The sequence below is a fragment of the Scylla paramamosain genome, chromosome 19, assembly GCF_035594125.1.
Source record: "Scylla paramamosain isolate STU-SP2022 chromosome 19, ASM3559412v1, whole genome shotgun sequence".
NCBI lineage: Eukaryota > Metazoa > Arthropoda > Malacostraca > Decapoda > Portunidae > Scylla > Scylla paramamosain.
This window is the reverse complement of record NC_087169.1, coordinates 15,303,599-15,324,808: the sequence shown is the minus strand read 5'-3', so window position 1 is coordinate 15,324,808 and position 21,210 is coordinate 15,303,599. Positions and strand designations below refer to the sequence as shown.

At 40.7% G+C, this 21,210-nt stretch overlaps 3 protein-coding genes and 1 long non-coding RNA gene across 8 annotated transcripts in view; 1 reads left to right on the top strand and 3 right to left on the bottom strand.

Annotated features, from left to right (window-relative positions):
- Positions 1-2,804, bottom strand: part of LOC135110066 (uncharacterized) — a 105,983-nt gene extending 103,179 nt beyond the window's left edge. Inside the window, exon 1 of the long non-coding RNA XR_010273072.1 lies at positions 2,553-2,804. This is a non-coding gene — a long non-coding RNA (uncharacterized LOC135110066). The remainder of the gene's footprint in view (positions 1-2,552) is intronic.
- Positions 2,805-4,438: 1,634 nt separating this feature from the next.
- On the bottom strand, positions 4,439-10,340 carry LOC135109728 (zinc finger protein 892-like). 3 transcript variants are annotated; one of them, XM_064021300.1, is made up of 3 exons: positions 10,136-10,340; positions 7,854-9,130; positions 4,439-7,467 (listed from the first exon to the last, which is right to left on the bottom strand). In XM_064021300.1, the coding sequence occupies exons 2-3, from the start codon at positions 8,971-8,973 to the stop codon at positions 5,900-5,902; spliced, it is 2,688 nt and encodes an 895-aa protein (XP_063877370.1). In that variant the 5' UTR covers positions 8,974-9,130; positions 10,136-10,340; the 3' UTR covers positions 4,439-5,899. The 3 variants fall into 3 exon arrangements, with proteins under 3 accessions (XP_063877370.1, XP_063877372.1, XP_063877371.1); XM_064021302.1 differs by having other exon boundaries at positions 7,860-9,130; XM_064021301.1 differs by having other exon boundaries at positions 10,237-10,332.
- Positions 10,341-10,602: 262 nt separating this feature from the next.
- LOC135109727 (U6 snRNA-associated Sm-like protein LSm3) lies at positions 10,603-14,585 on the top strand. 2 transcript variants are annotated; one of them, XM_064021299.1, is made up of 3 exons: positions 10,603-10,737; positions 13,655-13,854; positions 14,080-14,585. In XM_064021299.1, exons 2-3 carry the CDS (start codon positions 13,660-13,662, stop codon positions 14,197-14,199), a joined length of 315 nt encoding a protein of 104 aa, XP_063877369.1. In that variant the 5' UTR covers positions 10,603-10,737; positions 13,655-13,659; the 3' UTR covers positions 14,200-14,585. The 2 variants fall into 2 exon arrangements, with proteins under 2 accessions (XP_063877369.1, XP_063877368.1); XM_064021298.1 differs by lacking the exons at positions 13,655-13,854; positions 14,080-14,585 and adding an exon at positions 11,754-12,983 and having other exon boundaries at positions 10,617-10,737.
- A 1,363-nt stretch (positions 14,586-15,948) lies between these two features.
- Positions 15,949-20,899, bottom strand: LOC135109726 (protein OPI10 homolog). Of its 2 annotated transcripts, none has more exons than XM_064021296.1 (4): positions 20,732-20,899; positions 17,918-18,047; positions 17,540-17,724; positions 15,949-17,142 (listed from the first exon to the last, which is right to left on the bottom strand). In XM_064021296.1, the coding sequence occupies exons 1-4, from the start codon at positions 20,768-20,770 to the stop codon at positions 16,891-16,893; spliced, it is 606 nt and encodes a 201-aa protein (XP_063877366.1). In that variant the 5' UTR covers positions 20,771-20,899; the 3' UTR covers positions 15,949-16,890. The 2 variants fall into 2 exon arrangements, with proteins under 2 accessions (XP_063877366.1, XP_063877367.1); XM_064021297.1 differs by having other exon boundaries at positions 20,667-20,798.
- Positions 20,900-21,210: the final 311 nt, after the last annotated feature.

The following is a 21,210-nucleotide window of genomic DNA, read 5'->3' as shown; positions in this document are numbered from 1 at the left end:
AAGAGTGAATATGGTTAATTTTTTTTTCTTTCTTCCACTACGTAAATATTTAAGTGGATTTAATACTAACAAAAAAAAAAAATAAGCGTTTAAAAGCTAATGATGATGAAAGGTGAAATTATCAAGCAGTTAAAGGATTAAAAGCTGGCGAAGATTAATATCAAACGAATGGAACAGTCATAAAATGTGGTGACGATGGCTGAGGGTGGAGCGTTCAGTGGTCAGCAGACGCTCTTCTGCTGCATCCTTTTTTCCAATGTTCTTTTGTTTATTATATTATTTCATGCAATCAAGTTCTTTTTTCTTTTATCTGTTGATTAACTATTGGTAGAATGTCTCACACGGCACTGGAGAGAGAGAGAGAGAGAGAGAGAGAGAGAGAGAGAGAGAGAGAGAGAGAGAGAGAGAGAGAGAGAGAGAGAGAGAGAGAGAGAGAGAGAGAGAGAGAGAGAGAGAGAGGAGAGAGAGAGAGACGTAGTAGTAGTAGTAGTAGTAGTAGTAATAGTAGTAGTAGTAGTAGTAACACTGGTGATGGTACCGATTACATTAATATTAAAGTGGTGGTGGTGGTGGTGGTGGTGGTCGTGACAGCCACTGTGGTGGTAGTGGGAGTGGTGGAGATAAAATTAAACAAGTCCATCCTTTCATGCACGAATTTCCATTGCTTCTTTTCTTCTCTCCGTTTTTTGCAGGCAAAGTTACATAACAAGACTTCAGTCACCCATAACTTGGCATCCTCTTATCATCCATTTTCTATGAGAGCCTCTGACGCCCTCCAAAATGTCTAACTTTGCCAGATTAAATGAGAATATTTCAGGTCACTCCTAACCTTGGCTCGTACCGTAATACCAGTAATACATTTCCCATCCAAACACCATCTAATAATCCTAATTACAATTGACTTGCTAAGAATTACATATTATTTTCACTATTTCACTCTCAAACTGCTTTACACAGATTGTCACCAGCATCAGAGGAAGAAGAACTAGAATAAGAGGAAGAAGTAATACCAGCATCACAAGAAGAGGAAGAAGCAACACCAGCATCAGAGGAAGAACCAGCATCAGAGGAAGAAGAACCAGCATTAGAGGGAGAAGAACCAGCACCAGAGAAAAAAGAACCTGCATCGGAGAGAAAAAAAAATGCATCAGAAAAACTCAAAGGACAACCAAACTCGTCAAGATAAGATAGGATAGGATAGAACAACAAAAGTAACAACAACAACAACAACAACAACAACAACAACAACAACAACAACAACAACAACAACAACGAGGAGGAGGAGAAGGAAATAAAAGCAGTAGCACCAGTATCAAGCAGCAGCAACAGAATCAGAGGAAAAAGTATACACACACACACACACACACACACACACACACACACACACACACACACACACACACACACACACACACCGCTTCAAAATATTACATGTGTGTGGCCATCTACCATGAAATATAACTATACACACATTTCCACACCACTGGCATCAATGCAACACTAACGATACGTCCAACACTGAAAGGAAAAAAAAAAAAAAGTAAAGAAACAAAAAAGAGTAACACATACATGTAAAATAAAATGAAGGAGCACTAAAGAGGAAAGTAAATACATCACGTGATTAACGAGGGCATTTAAAAATTCATTCATACACATAATTAAGATGGCACATTAAAATTTTCTCCCAGCCTCTCTTTCTCCCTCTCCCTCTCCCCCCTCTCCTCCCTTCCCTCACCACATCATCAAGGGCAGTCATTAAATTCCAAAGAACTGTTCCTATCACGTCTGGAATTTCCTCATTTATTGAAGAAACTTGAAATAAATAAACTCCCTAAAAAATGTAGTCATTTGTTTAAAACGGAAACTTCCAAGGCGGAAAGTTTTAATGAGTGACATACTGTGATTCCACTAGGCACTGAGAGAGAGAGAGAGAGAGAGAGAGAGAGAGAGAGAGAGAGAGAGAGAGAGAGAGAGAGAGAGAGAGAGAGAGAGAGAGAGAGAGAGAGAGTAAATTAACCCTCCCTGCATTGTGTTATTTATAAAACTCCATGCATGAGTTCCTGCATCCATTATTTACATTTGCAATCTTAAAACCTTATTAAAAGATAAAATATTCTACGAGGAGTGGGGATGATATTTAAATACATCAGTCTCTTCGTCTGAGTGCTAAGTTAGATTAGTTTCGGTTACATTTAGATTCGTTCACTTTATTAACTGTTGACCCCTTCATTGTGTAGATCACGATTTGAAGAGGCATCATACTTCGCTCAAATATAAACAGTGTCTGGAAATTATTAGAGTTAGGTTACATAATACCCATAAGTGATACTGCGGCCTGTATTCAGAAACGCCTTGCTCTCTCACCATGATAAGCTGGGTTCTCAAGTGCTTTCTTCCGTTAACAATATAGAAATTTCTTAACTGTCACTATAACCGCATTCTAAATTTAAAAAAAAAAAAAAAAAAATGTAACTTCAACTAGAGGCTTTTAAAAGTCGAGGTGCGGTGAAGAAGCGTTTCAGAATATGGTCTAATGGCTATCTTCTACTCACCAGCAGCACAAAATCCTTTCCTGAGTGGAAAGGAAACGCTGGAATGGCGTTGCAATCCTTCCCTCTCTTCCCTCCCAGATTTCCTCACTTCTCTGCAGTCCCTCCACTAACTCCTGCAGTATTTGTCGCCAAGACTTCTTTTTATGGCAAGCCCGTTACTTGATGTTCATGAAATAATGTTGCACAGTGGTATATTAACGTCCACCTGGCCTATTCACTGACCACCACGCTACAACTCACCGTCCGTAAACAAAAGCCTCGCACGTGGCCGAGAGAGCTGCGTCATATGGGCCCGCCTTTGTAACGGTACTTCCTGATAGAGATGTTGATGGGGATGAAAATGTGATTTAGGCCTTTATAAATTCGTTTTTACTTGCCTATTATTATTATTATTTTCGTTTGCTTTCTTTGCTTGTATTTTCCTTTTTTATTCATTTTTCATTTCTGATAATGTTCCTTTCTGTGTATCTTCATAATGGCTTGTAGATCAATGGTTCAAGTCTTCAGTTCTCTCTTGACATAGTTCACAGCTTGCATATCCTCTTCCATTTCCCCTATTGTGTTGTGTATGTCCTACTTGTAGACATAATTGATGATGGAGACTTTGCATTGATTCAAATTGTTCCTCTCCATAATCAATATATTGTTTAAGTAAGCCATGGAGGGATCAGAGGATATGCTGATAACAGGATAACCTGTGCGTGATTTTAAATAGAATATACATTCTTTGGACGGCTCCTGTTTGAAGTTGCCCCCAGTAGATCACCTTTCTCCATTGTTGTCTTCTGCATTCTTTCACCTACACCCATCATTTGCATGTCTTCCTTCATTGTATTCAAAATCCTCTTTGTTTTTGCTCTCTTCCTCCTGACTAGCGGTGTCATCTCCAGTATCCTTCTCCTCACATACAACCCGTTTCTCCTCTCTACATAACCTGACCAATACAGTTTAATCTAATTTCATTCGAAAATAGAAAGTGGCATACCTGTGTTGTCTGTATAATAAGCTCTTTTTTTTTTTTTTTTTAAGCTTCATCGCTTCATGAAAAACGACCTCATTCTGCTACCCCCAACTCATCTTCCTGTCTTTTCACCCTTGGTACTATCCTCATACCATATAACACAACTGACCACATTACTGTCTTCTTAACATTCCCCCCTCCCAGAAATCTGTCACTCTTCACCCCCTCCATCTGGGCTATACTTTCATTGCTCTACTCCAATTCCTCTGTACAGTTATCCCTAATTATTGAGATTCATCAACCCTCACCATCTTAACTCTACACCTTACAGCCTCACAATATTCCCACATCTCTCATTTACACACAAATACTGTCCTACTTTTGCTTACTTTTCATTCCTCTTTTCTTCAGTGCTTATGGACACCACTCCAGCTCTACTTCTTCTTCTCACATCTCACCACAAAACACATTCATCTGCAAGCTTCACTATGCACTGAGACCACTGTCTAGTCTTATCTATCAGTCTAGCCATCATTATTGCAAACAAGAGAGGGCCCAGTCAGTCCTTGATGCAATCCTCACCCCCACCTTGAAGTCCTCAGTCATTTTTACTGTACACTTCAGTGCCATTGTTATTCTTTCTTACATTTCCTTTACCACCTCCAAAGATTTCTCGCATGATGCTACAGCTCTTCTCAGCACTTGAGCAAATACTGTGCTTGCTACATTTAAGTAATAAGCTTACATACATACATGCATCTATCAATCCCATTTTCCTCACAAACACATGGCACAACTTCCCATTCACACTAATTCACACCACACTCACCCCCTTGGCCCCTGACGGAGAAGAGACAGTATTATGTACTTCTGCCCTAATAAGCTTACATAAAAATATTCTATTGTATGTACTGAACTCACTATATTTTGACTTTTTTTACAATTTTATTTACATTTACATATAAAAATATTATCAACATATATATACTATTATGAATACTTCGGCACATTAGGCATCTTTTGTATTGACGTGGAGTACATATGATTAAATACTTTCAACTCTCTCTAAACACACACACACACACACACACACCTAAATTATATAATGCTCCCCTCTGTGGACTAATGTCTTCACCAGAGAGTTCAGGGATGGAGCTTGACAATATCTAAGAATACATTCTCCATGTCACTACAAAATGCACCTATGGTTTCCTCATGAAATAGTCTACAGCATCCTCCCTGCCTCCAGAGTGCTCATCCCAGACCAGGCTGCCTCAGCACTGGAAGGTAAATCTAGACACACACACACTTGCAGGCCATCCTGATGACAGTCTTACACAACCCTGTCCTGGTATAAACAATCAACTACAAACATTGTAGCACTTCATACGTAACCTGAAGATGATTCATTATAAAAATCAATATCAATCAGCACAACAATTACAACACTCCAATGCCTCCACACACTGGTGGAGTCCATTGAACTTCAAGCACACACTCACCCTTGGATGGCACAGGCCTTCACCAGCCAGATTTCCTTGTCACACTGCTGATGAATTTGTAATGGCACTTTTCATCATACCCATCTTCACACTCCCTTCACTTACCCACTGCATAATACACATATAAAGGACAAAAACTTTAAATTAAAGTAACATACAAAAACTTACATTTCAACTTATAAAAGGTACTTGAGCTTTGAACTTAATGTCACAACATAAGAAGCTGAGTGATTCTGGCATAAAATTTACAGATGGTAAGTGTGAAAATAAGAAAAAATAAACAAAAAACTCAAAACAGGAAGAGTTTGAATCACTGCCAAATATATGCAAATAATTAAACTGAAGCACCACTATAATTTTGAAATACAATGGAAATCATGAGAACTTATCATAATGACAACAAAAGTTACTGCTTCACGTGAGGGCCATGCATCACAAATAAATCTAAACACTAAATTATTCTCAGAAAAATTATCACATATATATAATGGATAATAAACATGTACATAGGATAAAACTCAGGCACCACACATACTGGCTCTGGTAGTGTTAAAAACTGACAAACAAGAAAAGACAGCCGCTTAGTAAGGAAGCCAGATTACTGTGCAGTCTTGCCTTACACGCAGCAACCTGTCACTTCCACTTCACTACAGCCATGGGACACCACTCAGTCCACCATAAACCTTGAGGACAAATCTTTGGCTACTGTTTTTGGAGATGCAACACATTACACCTGAAATAAATGTGTCGAGTGTGATGAGATGAATCACTAATGGAGATGATGTGAGGTGGGAGCCAACAGAAACACATATGCAAACAGTTAGGGGAGATGCAGTTAGAGGTACCATTGAGGGAGAGAGAGACAGGTAAACCATAGGTGTTTCTCACTGAGGATAAGCATACACAATCTGATACACAGCTGCCTCAGTCTCTAACGAAGACTCAGACATGTGCACCTGATCCTGTATGTCTATATGAGGTGGCTGAGAGGGTGGTGGGGGCAGCTCCACCTCCTGAGGAATGCCAGTGGCCCCAACCTCAGTGGTGGGATCGGTAGCCTGCGGCACAGAGGGTGTAGGAGGTGCCTTCTTGGGACGCTTGTACTTGACTAGCTCAGTGTGTGTCGTGCCATCACTGTTGACCGACTTGACCACCACGCCATGCACACTCTTGATGTGGGCATTGAGGTTTGAGCGCTGCGAGAAGGTTGAGCTGCAGGCCTGGCATGTGAAGGGCTTCTCGCCGGTGTGGCTGCGCATGTGGGATGCCAACTTTCCCCGATATACAAAACACTTGCCGCACTGCTCACACTTGAATTTCTTATTGTTCTCATTATGTTCCTGCCACTTGTGCTTGCTGACGGCCACTTTGTGTGCGAAGGACTTGCCACACACGTCACAGGGCACTGGCCGGTCACCCGTGTGTGTAGCCAAGTGCACTGCATACTGGGATCTCCACATGAAGCCTTTGTCACAGAACTTACACACAAACTTGGGAGCGTGTGTCTGACGATGGAAGTACATCTGCTGCTTGCTGTTGCACACTTTGCCACATTCACTGCAGGTGGTGGGGTGACTCTTGTAGAGGTGGAGGCGGAGGGCTGTGCGGCACTCAAAGGTGATGCCGCACTCCCCACACGAGAAGTCACCTTTGCGGTGTTCACGTAGCCGCTGCTCCCGGGAGAAGAAGTTATCACAGCCTGTGCAGTGGTGTGCCCCGGCATGAGGCACCGCACCCTTCTGGCCACCGGCTCGCCGCAAGTGCACCATAGACACGTGCACTGATAACACGTCCTGGCGAGCAAAGCGTCGGCCGCAGTGTTCACAGGGAAAGCGTTTCTGTCCGGCGGCATGCTTGGTGTCCTTGTGCCGCTCCAGATTGTGGGGTCGAGTGAATGCCATCCCACACACGTCACACGGGAAGGAGAAGTTTGTGAGGTCGTGCTCCTCTTTGGCGTGCCGCTGCAACCGAAAGAAGGTGGGGAAGGAGCGGTCACACACACGGCACGGGAACAGCCGGCTGTGGTCGGGCTGCCTCCTCACCATCTGCTCCTGAAGGTAGTGCATGTCCGTCAGCTTCTTGAGGCGCCGCTTGGTCCTTAGCCCGTACCCTTTCTTCCGAAGGATCTCAAGGGCCACTTCACTCTCTCCCTCAGCATCCTCCTTCACTGCTGGCTCCTGCTTTGCCTCTAGCTCTTCCTTCTCTGTCTTCTCTGTGGCCTGCTGCAGGTCCTCCTCAAAGTTGTCGGGGGACGGAGGTCGCTTCTTCCGCTTCCTACCCCTCTTTCTCCTGTGGGAGTGGCTCTGAGGTACAGTCTCCCCTGCCTCTTCCTCCTCCTCATGCACCTCAAAGTCTGGGTCACCCCTGATGTCCTCCTCACAGAGCCCTGCCTCGGCCCTGAACAGTGGCCCTTTGCCCTTCAGGATGCGGCCGCTACGGGAGAAGCGCTGATCTGTAACAGGTAAACAAATGTCAGTATAAGATGACTATTTACATGCAATTTTTTCATGTTCTTAAGTAATTTTGTAATTAACAAGACCTGGAATTATGCACTTCAGGAATAGAGATAAAGTTATTGCTGGCAAACTGCAATATTAATTAGGTTCCTCCAGCAGTGCCTGTACATCAAGTGATTGTACAGCACACTGAAGAACACAACAAAGAACTGGGTTACATTCCTATTGAAAAGAATTAAAAATATCTAGAGATGCATGGCACCTTGTATTGTGAATAGCAATTGATATAATACATATATAAAAAAAACTCACTAGCATCAAAATAATATCAAGCTACAAAAACAATGAAAAAACAACAAAAACAAAACACAGCAAGACTCACATTTACCTGTTCTTGCTTGCCTCATCTCCTCATTTACTTCTTCCTCCTCCTCCTCCTCCACAGTAAGTAGAATGCTATCCTCCTCCTTCTTCAAGTAATGCTTATCCACCTTCCCCCTGTCTGCACACTGAGCCCTGCCTTCCGTGGACACACCCTTGTTGTGGTGCACAGGGAAATCACAGTAGGTCTCTACACTGCCATCGGAATGGAAGGTACAAAAGAAGAGATTGAGGCCAGATCCCGAATCCTCACAGGGCTCTGTCTGGGTGCCTACAGTGTTCTCAATCTCCTCTGGAGGTATGGTAGGCCAGGATATTATGATGGCATTATCAAGGGTATCCTCTGCATCCCCAAGAACCTCTTTGGTACCAGAGATAATAATATTAGAGCCAATCCCATGTGCTGTAATGTTCTGTGACTTCTCGATAGGAGGGAAGGTGACAGGGGGCAGACGGCAGTAGGTGTGGCTGGGGGCAAGGCTGCTCTTCCCTGTTGACACGATGATTGGTTGTGCCACAGGCTGGTTCAGGGAGCAAAGGGTCGGTGCAATGGGATTTCTAGTCTGAGTGGTGGTGACGACCCTTCTGATGGGGGCCTGGGTGTCCTGCTGCCCTAGTGGCCCCTTGCTTGCTCTGAATGAGATGGAGGGAGTGCTGGATGGAACCACAACCTTGACATTGTCTCCTTGGTCACCACCAATAAAGTCAAGCTTGCCTCCACCCTCAATGTGGATCACCTGCACCTGTTTTCCAGCATCAATATGCATAACTTCCAGAGTCTTGTCACAATCCACATGCACCACTTCCACTGTTCCTGTCACATCCATTTTGTCCTCCTTCATTCCTAACATCCCTCCAAGGTCTTTGTCTTCCATCACATTACTGTTCCTCTCACCACCAAACTGCATTACCCTCACACCTTTCCCTGCTGTGCCTACCCCACCCAGGGCATCCTCCTGTCCCGTGAGGAGTCCCTGCATGGTGGTGTCACCTGGCACCACACCCACCGCCTGCCCGTCCACCAGCACAAAGCATCGTGGATCCTCCGGGTCTTCAAACACCTCCCGGCTCATGGCTATCGGGAGGGCTTCTGCCTCATCCATAGTGGGCATATCTGCCATCCTTCCACACTGGAGCCAACCTTACATAAAGTCTGGGTTGCCCTTTCACATTCTCAGCCCTCAGCACCGTCACAAGTGTAGCTGACATTGGACATCAAATCAAACGGCAGCCTGATGACACATTTACACGTGTGTTCTTCTATCTTCACCATATTACCTGGAAAACAATGCAATGTTAATATAATGGCTCTTGCAGACTTGTATTATTTAAAGGCTAGAGTAATGCACAATCATCTAATCAAATACTGGTAAATTTTTCATTGTAATAATTTGATGAAACCAAACACACTCTTTCAGCAGAAGCAGAGATATCGGGTGTTTTAGAGGCCTGCAGCATTAGACTGTATGGGCACCTGTCAGTGATACAGACAGCGCTATGAAGAAAACATAATATCCTCCTGCAGGGTGACCCAGCAGTGGAGGTCCTTTGCACACACAACCCAGCAGTGTGTCAGTGGGCATTTTGAGCAAAGTATATGATTTGTCTGTGTTGTGATACATAGCTGGACATTCATTATTCACAAATATTCTTTGGAATTATGTGATTTGTAACATGAATGTATCATTACTATTTAGTGCATTTCAGAATTTCACAATGGTAAGTAATATCTAATACTGAAAGCCTGGGAGTGGGTGGCTAAGGACCAAATGCTTGACAGGATCGTCACAGTGTGCATGACTAACTCATCACTGGCCAGACCAAGATGACCACCACGCCCTGGCTGGCCCTCACTATCCTGCCACTGTGGTGACACTAGCCTCAGGGTGATTTAGATAATACTGAAATAACATCAGCATTTTGATCGGAGGGTTAGGTTTGGTTTAAATAATCTAGTTGCTTATTTTCAATTTTGATCTTTTCATTATGTTGATCACAATTCGAAAAAAAAGTATCAAATTTTCGCCCACAAATAAATTCGTCTGTCTCGAAATTAGTAAGCTAAGGTCATTTAGATAATTCCCTTTGATTTGTATTGCCACTAAGGTATCACAATTACAGCTACACTAATCCAGACAGGAGATAAGCAATTGCTACCGTCATACTGTTCAACACCAAACAATGGCAGATAATACACAAGCAACAGTCATTACTTTGAGGTGATGACCGCGGCGAGATAACAAGTACACCACCTCTGCCTGCTGAGTAACAACTCGCACTTACGAAAATTGTATTACTTCCTCTCTTCAATTCATGTGTATCCACCATTCACGTTTCTTCCTTTACAACTTCACATGATCCTGGTAAATTTCCCCAGTGCACACCTGCAACGCTAATTCCCTGTGCCCTCCTTGAGAGGAGCAGGGACAAGTGTCAACAAGAGAGCACTTGCTCCATCCACGTCCCTCCGAGTCAGAGAGCTGAGCTATATTGGCTGAAGGACTCAAAATTATGGTAGATTGTTTATACTTTTTGGTAGGAGATATATATTTATGCTCCCTTCATACATTAATGAGCATATAGTGGCTAAGATATGGTCTGATTATAAGATTGGTTGTGAATATAAAGTATTTTTGAAATGAAAGCTTAGAAATATATTTGAAACAATAAAATTTCAAATTGAAAATTTCTTATATTCATATATTTATTGAACAGCATTAAAGTAATAACTACTTTTATAAACATTTGTAGTCATGATCCCTTTGCAAGCCGAGTCAAGCTTGAGACGTTGGTGTCAAACACGTGCTGTGTTTGGACTGGATTTGTACCTCTTACTCGTACCTGATTGCGGCATACTCGTGGGGAAGATAACTATCAATACAAAGGTAAGCCGTACAGCAAGGCAAGGCGTGGTTACATTCCTTTAGCACGTACTGGAGGTGAAAGGAATAAAGTAGCGGTTTTTTAAATTGTCATTAGGTTCATGTCACATGAAATATGACAAATCGTAGTATATGAAGCGGATTGGTTGTACCACTGCAATAATATGTAGTATTATTTTACTTTTTTACCCGTGGAACAGTGGCAGTTCTTACTTCTCATTAGATAGAGCCTTTTATTCTGAGCATTTTCAACCCCATATATATGCCTCGGAAATTTGTGATAACGCCGTTAGCCGCCAAAAATAAATGAGAAGCTGCCTACTACTGCTGCGACTCTATTTCATATTTAGTGGTTTACTTGGGTTGAGTAATGCATTATATTACCACTGATCACAGTTCTTGATTGAGATGAAAATTTAATTCCTCATGAAGGCTGTTAGGCGTGGCTTCACGAGCTCCAAGTTGTCTTCTGGCCTTCAGGCAACGCATACAAGTTTTTCAGGATAACTTTTATTTATTTATTTATTTATTTATATATTTATTTATTTATTTTACTTCAAGAAATATGAGGAACAGGAACAACCTTAACTATATGAGTGTCAACATGTTTAAGAACAGATATGACCAATTTGAAGGTGACAGATGTCTGAAGCCACCCCATGTGAGCCTTGACTCTTGCCTGTTGTGTCACTAAGGCAAGTAATCCAGGAGTATTGACATTGATGTTTTCCAGGGAGAAGGCAGAGTTCCAAGATGCCTTTGGAGTGTTAAAATTATTTATCTCATACATTATGATAAACACAAACTTCTCTGTTTTCTTCTTTTCCACAGCCGTCTTTGTACATAATAATGCCCTATTAATGAGATGTTTTCTGATACAGCCAGAATATATTTGTCTAGTTTATTTGTAGCCATAGCATTGTTGTTGGATACCATTTCTGCTTCCAACAGCATTTTGGAAAGATTATCATCAAATGAAAAAGCTCTCCAGAACATAACACCTTCAATTACCACTGCAGGTTGGAAGCAGAAATGGCATCCCCATCCAAGTCCCCCAACAACCAGAGCCCAGGGAAGCCTGGACGGCTCAGTAGTCAGCCGTCAGACCTCATGCTGCCCACACAGCGGGTCAAAATGATCATGAAGAGCTGTCCAGATGTGGAGACAGTTCCTCAGGAAAGCTTGTACCTCATAACCAAAGCTACAGAGCTCTTCATTCAGTACCTCACCCAGGAGGGTCACAGTCAGGCTACTGATACCTCCTCACTGAGCTATGATGACCTGGCCACAGCCGTCCACTCCCTTGACCACCTTGAGTTCTTGAGGGAGACCATACCTCAGAAGATAACTTGGGCTGAGGCACAGAAACTCATGGAACAGTATGATAATAAATTTGAAGGGTTCCATTAAAGGTCACGAAATAGTGCATTTTTACATTGAGTTAAAAAAAGGGTGATTAACTTATATGTAACTATTGTTAGCTTTGTTAACAATAGTGTTTTCTTTTAGCAGGAGCATTTCATTATGTCAAAAGTGTACCTGGCACTGAAGAGTCTCTCCCTGAGATTGACTGAATGCCAAATACATTCTTCATTAGTGTGATTTTGTGATGTTACTGTGCTTAAACCATAGACATTCTCTTTCACTGAAAATATGAAAAAATCATGATGTGATAGCACTAAAAATGAATAAATAAACTAAGTGTTACATGCCAGAGGATAAACTATAATTGTTACTGTGCTGCAATTTGTCAGTTATTCAGTTGAAGCTGACAAAGCATCTTGTTCTGAAATGTTTGTCATATCAGTCTTTCCTGCTCACATCAAAGTAACAGTAAGATATATAGAGCATTGCTATGTTGTACTCATAGTTGTGAATTTATTAAATTATATGTATATATTTTTAATTAATTTTCAGTAAGCAGTAAGTACTAAGGAAATTATATTTAAGATATAAAGATACATTCATGATACAACACAAGAATATTTTGCCCTTGGAATATTTTTGTGATGTCATGAAACTCATTATAGCATTAAATGCTGCCCTCCAGTGTATTTGTTCTTACTAGACATAATTATCTATACCTAATCCTACTGCATAGTTTGTATGATAGAGATGCACCATGTAACATTTGCTGGCTGTATCAGGTAGCCTATTTTATTACAAACTGGTTATTTTTACTATTGTGTTTGGTCCATTGTGTAAAAGTACAAAAGATAAATAAATTAAAATGAATAGTAAAATTTAGATTTCATGTTTCTCATTCTATAATATCAGTTCCACTATATCATGAAAACATATATCTTTTAAAAATTTTTAAAAATCTTAAAAACTTCATAAATTATTGCTCTCATGTCAGAATCATAGAAGATTTCACATGGTTGTTATGTAAAAGTTTTTGAAGTCAGATAAAGTTGATACATTTTAAAGACATAAATCTCCACTGAAGAACTAAAGAAATAATAAATAATCTCTTAATTACCAAGAGGGAATGAAACATAATAAAATTATATGAGACTATTGTAAGGATAAAACTTAAGTAATTGTGAAGTGGGAGAACATAAACTATGACTGTTTCTTCACTGATTAATTTGTTCATATTCTGCTTTATTCATTTGTTTATTACCATACAAAAAAGTGTGAATATCTAGAGAGGAAGATTATTTGACCATTCTGATTGTATATATATAGAAAGTGAGAAGTATCTCCCATAAACAAGAATGACAAAACACAGTTCTTCAATTTTAGTGTCCAGACCTCATTACTTACTGCACAACGCAGGATCAAGCTCTGTTGTAGGTGCAAAAATATTTGCAAAGCCCTACCTTCACTGATGTGAAGTCACATGGGATGATGTAGTTTGCTGACACTAGTAAATCAACATAATGATGTAACAGTCATATTTGACTGACACCTACAGACGCAATGGCTGAGGACGGAGAACCAACTATTGGGACGATGGCTGTGGAGGAACCACTGGACCTCATCCGCCTCTCCTTGGATGAGAGGATCTACGTTAAAATGCGTAATGAGCGTGAGCTGAGGGGACGCCTGCATGCCTACGACCAGCACCTCAACATGATTCTTGGAGATGTGGAGGAGACGGTCACCTCGGTAGAAGTAAGTTCAGTAGTCCATTAATTAATTATTTTAATTAGTATTGTTATGATGGAAGACATACACAACCATTTGCTTGTCATTTAGTAAAAGTAATTATGTCTTATAGTATTATCATCAGCACTAGCTGTTCCTGCCTGGCTTTTGTAATGGTTGTAACTAAAACTTGCTGAGAAATGGCATATTTTACTCCTTGCCCATCAATAAAATGAGTCATATTTATCGTAGGTTGATGACGAGACATTTGAGGAAGTGTACAAGACAACGCGACGCAACATTCCCATGCTGTTCGTGCGTGGTGATGGTGTGATCCTGGTGGCCCCACCCATGAGGGGGGGAGGGATGTAGACCCACTGCTGGGGCATTAGGGGCTGGGCAATGGATGTTAGGACATTTAGGAGGTAATATATTGCATCTATCTATCTCTTCCTCTCTATTTCCAATATTTTCCTCATGTGAATAGATTATGTATTACTTTGCTGAGCTTGACAATTTTTTTCCTTTTTATCTGCGTACATTTTGATACAGTGCACTACACTGTAGTCATCAATGTTTGCTTATTTCCTTATAATATCATGATAAAAGATTAATTGAATCAATTTGCATACATTCTATTCACTTTCAACAACTGCATTTGGCATCACTTTAGGATGTCATGAAATGGTGAAGATTAGGAATTTTTCATAAATTAATGGAGATTTTGTTTTCATATACAATAAAAGTAATTGTTCCTACATGAGCACTTGATGTAACCACCATGTTTATGCCTTACTATTACTGTTATGTATAATTTTTTTTTTCCACACCATCAAAACAATACTTGGGATTGTCTGTGGATTGAAGTGAGATGGTATGTTAGGCACACAGGAGATTATCTCTTGAACAGATATTCCCTCCACTATTCAGGTTGTCAGTGACTTCTTGTAAGTGAAATATGATTCACTGTATCCAGGGAAAGGATTATGAATTTTTAAATGGATGAATGTTGTCAAACAAAATTCAAAAATTACTTGAAGTCTGGAAGTGTGATTACAAAAAGGACACAGATGTGTTTAAGTTAGTCCACTGACCACAGAAAGAGAGACACTTATCTCATCAAAGGAACTTACAATGCTACTTTTTTCATGTTACTGCAGTTTTATTCTGCTCTGGATTGTGATTGAGAAATAGACAAAATGTTACACAGATCAGCTTGGAACAAAACACGAGTTGAATTTTACAAAACTTGTGTGCGGCAAAGACTGATATATATTTCCTGAATTAATATGTGCCTGAACTAGTAATATCAACAAGTAGCCAAGACACACCACTTTCACAGTGTGCCCTGCAACAATCTTCATTCAGACTTAACAGTAAGTAGCATGTATGTCATAATGTTAGAAAAGTATCAGTTCAGAAACAGTACAGTCGCACCTACTCATTTCATCCGCCCCCCCTGGAAGCCGCAGTCAAGGCCAGTCAGTTCTGGGCATTCTCCAGCAAGCCACTCCCTCTGCACCCAAACATACATGGCTGTTCAAGCTGTTTCAAATAACTGGGGTGTGTGCGGGGTGCAGAGGGAGTGCCTTGTTCAAACACCCAAAATTTTCTGGCCTTGACTCTGGGTTCCAAAGGGGTGGGATGGGAAGGGAGATTAGTAAGTGTGACTGTACATCTACTAATCAAGTAATTACTTTGAAACTCCAGAAACTTTTTTTTTTTTTTTCTGGTGTTTCCCATGAAATCTGTCTTATTCCAGTCATATTTCCAATAGCTTAAATCCGGTGTGGAACCTGTCACACTGCCACACAAGCACCACAAAAACAATCTGCCACCAGAAAAAAAGGTCTTGGTTAATCATGATGCACCTCCACCACATGCTTCACAAATTGCCTTGCCACACTTCCAGTGCACCAACTAAAGTATCATGAGAGGCTGGTATCCCATGAATCTAACACATTAAGATGGAAAATACAGCTTATTGTAGCATTTTTGTTGTGACCTAGTCTGGGTATCATTATTGGTAACAGATCTTGAAAACATTAGTGGTACTGATATTGATAAGTACAACAGATCATTCTACAGGTAAGGGCAACATGGCATCAGAATAAACACCTATTTCTCGTAAATCTTTATAAAGAACAACTACAAGTGGTCCTGCCTTCACACAGCATGTGACTCAACACATAATATTGAACTCATCACCTAAACTTGAAAAGCACCATCCTCAATTCTTAACTGGTAGACAGATAGAAGCACCAACTGTACAGGTAAATGATCACAATTAGTGCTTACTTACACATAACTAAATTACACACAAACAAGGCAATTACAGATCAGCAGCAAAACAATGACACTATATCTGAATAAACTGCAATGAACACTTGTAATTCAGAACATAAATTACCACAAGGAGAATGAGACACACTATTCTAAGTTATGTGAGCAAGACCTATGGATCAAGTTCCTTTATTTATAAAAATCCTGAAGCATAATACTTAGCAGGATGTTATAAAAAAATAAACTACTAAACAACTAATTGTGTGAACTGTGTACAGATTAGATTCTCTCACAATTCAGTAATTCCAATCCAGTAAGAAAATTTGTATTGCATGATCACTAATTTCCAATATTTATGCATATTTGAAGTCTATATTGGCTTTCACATCCCAAATCAACATGGATTCTGCTCAACAATTATTACAATATTCCTACTGTGCCCAATATTCTTTAATTATTCCACACATAAGGAGCTTAGCAGTAGCACTTCAACAGACAGCCATCCTACTCTTGACTTCGCCATGAGCCAACCACATCACTAGAGAAATATGACTTGAGACTAGGGTCTCATTTATGTAATCTATGACATTTGTAATGAACTTCCCAAAGCTCAAATGAAAGCATAAATCCTCAACATTTTTAACAAAAACCTCCAAACTCTGACACTTATGATACCAACATAACTAAAACAATTTTATATTCCTGAAAATTCAGTATGAAGCAGATTTACCTTTAAATTCTCCAGAAACATGGATGAAGATCCTCCACCAGCCCAAAATACTACTTCCTCCAGAAATTAGGGTTTTGTTGTAATCTACGGCTAAAGTTCTCATACCACTTTGAGAGCACAGAGAGGGGAAGGTACTGGTCTGAGGGATTGGGAGTGATGTGGGATGGACTCTGGGCAAAGCTGGAGGCATAGTTGTACAGGTTCTCACACATGGCCTGACTAAACTCAATGTAGGAGTTGATGGTGGAAGGCTCAGTGGATGGATTGGCAACCTGCCCCTGGATCTGGCTCAGTGGCTCCACCTGTAGTAAGTGAGACTCATGTGAGATACTTGTCAGGTACCTATGTGATAAAATCTTCAAAATTATCAGTAATCAGAGAGAGAGAGAGAGAGAGAGAGAGAGAGAGAGAGAGAGAGAGAGAGAGAGAGAGAGAATGACTTTGGGACTGGAGATGATGCTAATCACATGGCAATAATGGAATATGTAGGAGGATTACAAACCAGTCTTTTATTAAAGTAACAACTTGGAGTTCCATGCAACAGGATCTTAAAAAGACAAAAAACTAAACCTCAACAAACATTTCTTAAGATTTCAATCTCCATTTATGTAAATTCTCTCATTAATCTCAGCAGACACCCTATTGGCTGCGTATTCCACATTGCTCTCACATTCCACACGCTCCTCTCCTACAACTCACCGAGATGCCAATCTGGGCATTATGGGACATCTTCTGCTCTCCAAAAGTGAAGCCAGTTTGGAGGCTTGTCCCAATGACCTGCTTCAGGCCGGAGATTTTGAAGATGGCTGATGGCTTCTCATTAGTGATGTTCCCAAGAAGGTGCCATGTTGGTGGCTTGTTAGGGTCTGGCCAACTGAAGTAAACTGTAAATAGCAAGAAAATACTATTATTGAAAAGCTGCACAGGGGAATATATAATAAACATTAATTCATTAGCACTGGATAAAGAAAAATGCATTATCATTAAAATCAAAATATATGGGAGCATCATAATCAAACTGTAACTTTTACTAATCACAATGATTGACAGCATCCAAAAATAAGAGGAGCAGCACACCTGAGCCCCCTAGTCCATCAGGGAAAGGTTGTGTGCCAGTGAGGAAAACAACAACATGATTGATGTTGTCAGCCTCAGGAATCACTGTCAAGAATTGGGTTTCCCCACACTGCTGAAAGTTGGTCTGCACCTGGGGAGTAAATGCCAATTAGTTAATAGGACTTTGTCCTATGCTGGCTGTGTTGAAACTACAGTAGAACCTTGGTTCACGAACGCCCCACATCATGAACAAATTGGTTCATGAAGTAGTTTTTCGAACAAATTTTAGTTTGGTTCAAGAACAATGCTTTGGGGTATGAACGCACATTACCCACAATCCACAGAACCTTGTGCTCAGGTGTGCGTTGGCACGCTTGGCGCAAACATTGTTCACGAGTGCCATGTTCAAAACCATTAATTTTTTTTCTTTGTTCCCTTTTTTGTGTTATTTTAGCCCCCATTATGCCACCAAAGGAGAAAAGTGTTAGATGTCACCACCAGCTCAGTCTTTCAGCCCAAAGAGCCTAGATTATTCTTTCAATTATTATAAATTACAGTACGTTACCAGTAACAAACACACATGGAGGCTGAAGATGAAAATTCACTATATCGAGAGAGAGAGAGAGAGAGAGAGAGAGAGAGAGAGAGAGAGAGAGAGAGAGAGAGAGAGAGAGAGAGAGAGAGAGAGAGAGAGAGAGAGAGAGAGAGAGAGAGAGAGATGGGAGGGGGTGGAGGGGGAGGAAGGCAGGCAGCAGCCTTTTACCCAAAATTCAGTAGCTTCCTCCTGTTCCTCTCCTCCCTCACCATCCACCTGCACCAGCAACTATAAACAACAAAGGTAAATTGCAGAACTGTTTTATTTAATTTAATGTTATTTGTCTCTATTTAAGGATATGTATTTCAATTTCATTCTATATTCATCACAAAAAAAAAAAAAAAAATTGTGAAAATACCATATTTCTGAAGTTGAAATGGATGAATTGTATTTACATTAATTTCAATGAGGAAATTGTTTTGGTTTGTGAACAATTTGGTTTGTGAGCCAAGGCCTAGAATGGATTAAGTTTGTGAACTGTTTTGGTCCCCATATTGCTGGAAAGAGTTAGGTCTATCAGAATCAGTACACAAGAGAATGACTACAAGGATACAAGGGATGAAAGGAGATTGAAGCTTTAAGATTTACATTCCTTAGAGAGGTGTAGGTTGAGAGGACCTGACAGAGGTCTATAGGTGGTACAGGTGATTATAGCAAGGGTGGCATAAGCAAGATTTTCAAGACCAGTAATTAGGATAGAACAAGAAATAATGGGTTCAACCTCAAAAACTTAGGTTTAGGAAGGATATAGGAAAGAAATTGTTCTCAAACAGAATGGTTGATAAATAGACTTAGTAATCAAGTTTTTAATGCTGAATCATTACAGAGCTTTAAAAGATGATTGGATGAATTTATGGATGATGATGACAGGTGGAAATGGGAAATACAGGGACTGGCATGTGTAGGCCTGATAGCTTCTACCAGAATCCCTTATTTTCTGATGTTTTTATGTCTCTGTCAGTGGGTGTGGGGTCTCCATACATTCTCTCTGAAAAAGCTAATAGAAAATGGGAAACCAAATGCATTCATTGTGCAATGGAAAAACAAAAACACTAGAAACTGATCTATATGGCAAGAGGAAGCTGTGCAGGGGCTGGGAACACAAAATGCCCAAAATTATCTTGAGATCTGGCAGTTATTATGATCCCATATGAAGCAGTGCCTTCTCTTCTCTCAGTTAAGGGTTCAGTTCCCCATCCCCAGTGAAGGCCTCTCATCCAGTCTTCAGATGAATTTATCAGTAACCAAATGAGGGCATGACATTTGTGAACAACAAAGCTGTGGTCAACCTACCCCCTAATAAATCAACCAAAAGAACAACACATTATACTTACAACCCACAGAACACAATACCATGGCATCTTTACCTGATAAGCTGAGAGACATCTTGAACTTGGGATGAGGATGACCTAATGGATCTGACTGTTAACATTATGATGACAATGGTACATCCTCTGTGGTGTGAGCATGTTATCTGTGTATATATGCCCTGTGTCATCACAAGGATTCACCAAGAACCACAACACCTTCAGTGCCAATGCCCCTAGCCAATAACAGCCTGGGTTGTCATTCCATTCCCTTCCCTCTGCATTTCACTGAAACACCGAGAAGTTGATCTGACAGCAGGATAAATGGTCTGTCAGAGGTATTCAACAAGATTCAAATTTCTGGCATGACTCATATAAAACACACACTTGACACTTTACTGCTCAGGCCAAGATGAGCTGCATATATTTCATTTCATCTTGCCTGTCCTGCTGCTACTGGATAAACTGGTCAAAATTCACCATACTAATCATGAACGAAAATAATACTTTTCCTATAGATTTTCATAAATTTCAAATTAGCTAAACGCAAATTTTTCTCATTCAAACATTCAATGTAATCCCTATCCTCCCCATTAAGAAAAAAAAAAAAAACTGTCTAGTGCCACCATACACAAATACCTGTCAACATCTAGCAAAGGATACTACCTGCACACTGCCAACAGCCCATTACGTACGGACTGATCAATGGGTGCACACCACACTACTAACCAGTAAACACGAGTACATGACATGCACAGCACGACCTGTTTCTTGGGTGACTATGGTAACTAGACTCAAACTACCATTCACCACGCCCCTCACAACGCCCACACCCACATAACAGGTGACACTACCCCTGGTTAGTTACCTCGGACATCCACGCATCGTTAAGGACCTGAGGTAAGCTAAAGGGTAATTATGGGGATTAATTACCAGCCTCCCTGATACTATTATTCCAAACAGGTTGGCCATGACGACTGTCCCCTCTCACTCGGCCACAGTGGCAGGAACAGCAGCTGGTGGATGGAAGAATGTCATGGATGTGGAGCACGTCCCGCCGCTGCGTCAACACTCACTGTTCAACTCGTCTTCGCCTGACTTCGGCTCACTCTTGCTCCTCTACTGTTCTTACGTCGTAAGTAACATTTTCTCAACAAGGTGGATTTCCATGTGTATCTCTCAATTATACACTGGGAAATAATAGAGCTTTATTTGTTAATACATGGTGTTCTTTCACATATCAAAAACAGTAAGCGATTTTTCACTTAGCCGAAACTACTTCCTCTCTCTGTTGCGGGCCAAGTGGCACTGCGAGCCAGGTGGCGCGGGTCGGGAAAGAGTAACTGCCTGTTATTTTTGCTAATTTTGCTTCATCGGCTTCTTCCTTCTTTAATTTTGCTTACAGACTAGCA

Excerpts from the sequence above, each read along its gene's own strand:
- LOC135109728 (XM_064021300.1), bottom strand. The coding sequence starts at position 8,973 with ATGGCAGATATGCCCACTATGGATGAGGCAGAAGCCCTCCCGATAGCC. Across the intron at positions 7,468-7,853 it reads GCAAGCAAGAACAGGTAAAT|ATCAGCGCTTCTCCCGTAGC; the intron begins GTGAGTCTTGCT and ends TACCTGTTACAG.
- LOC135109726 (XM_064021296.1), bottom strand. The coding sequence starts at position 20,770 with ATGGCCAACCTGTTTGGAATAATAGTATCAGGGAGGCTG. Across the intron at positions 18,048-20,731 it reads TAATAGTATCAGGGAGGCTG|GTGCAGACCAACTTTCAGCA; the intron begins GTAATTAATCCC and ends TTTACTCCCCAG. Across the intron at positions 17,143-17,539 it reads ATGCCCAGATTGGCATCTCG|GTGGAGCCACTGAGCCAGAT; the intron begins GTGAGTTGTAGG and ends CACTTACTACAG.
- LOC135109727 (XM_064021298.1), top strand. The coding sequence starts at position 11,767 with ATGGCATCCCCATCCAAGTCCCCCAACAACCAGAGCCCAGGGAAGCCT.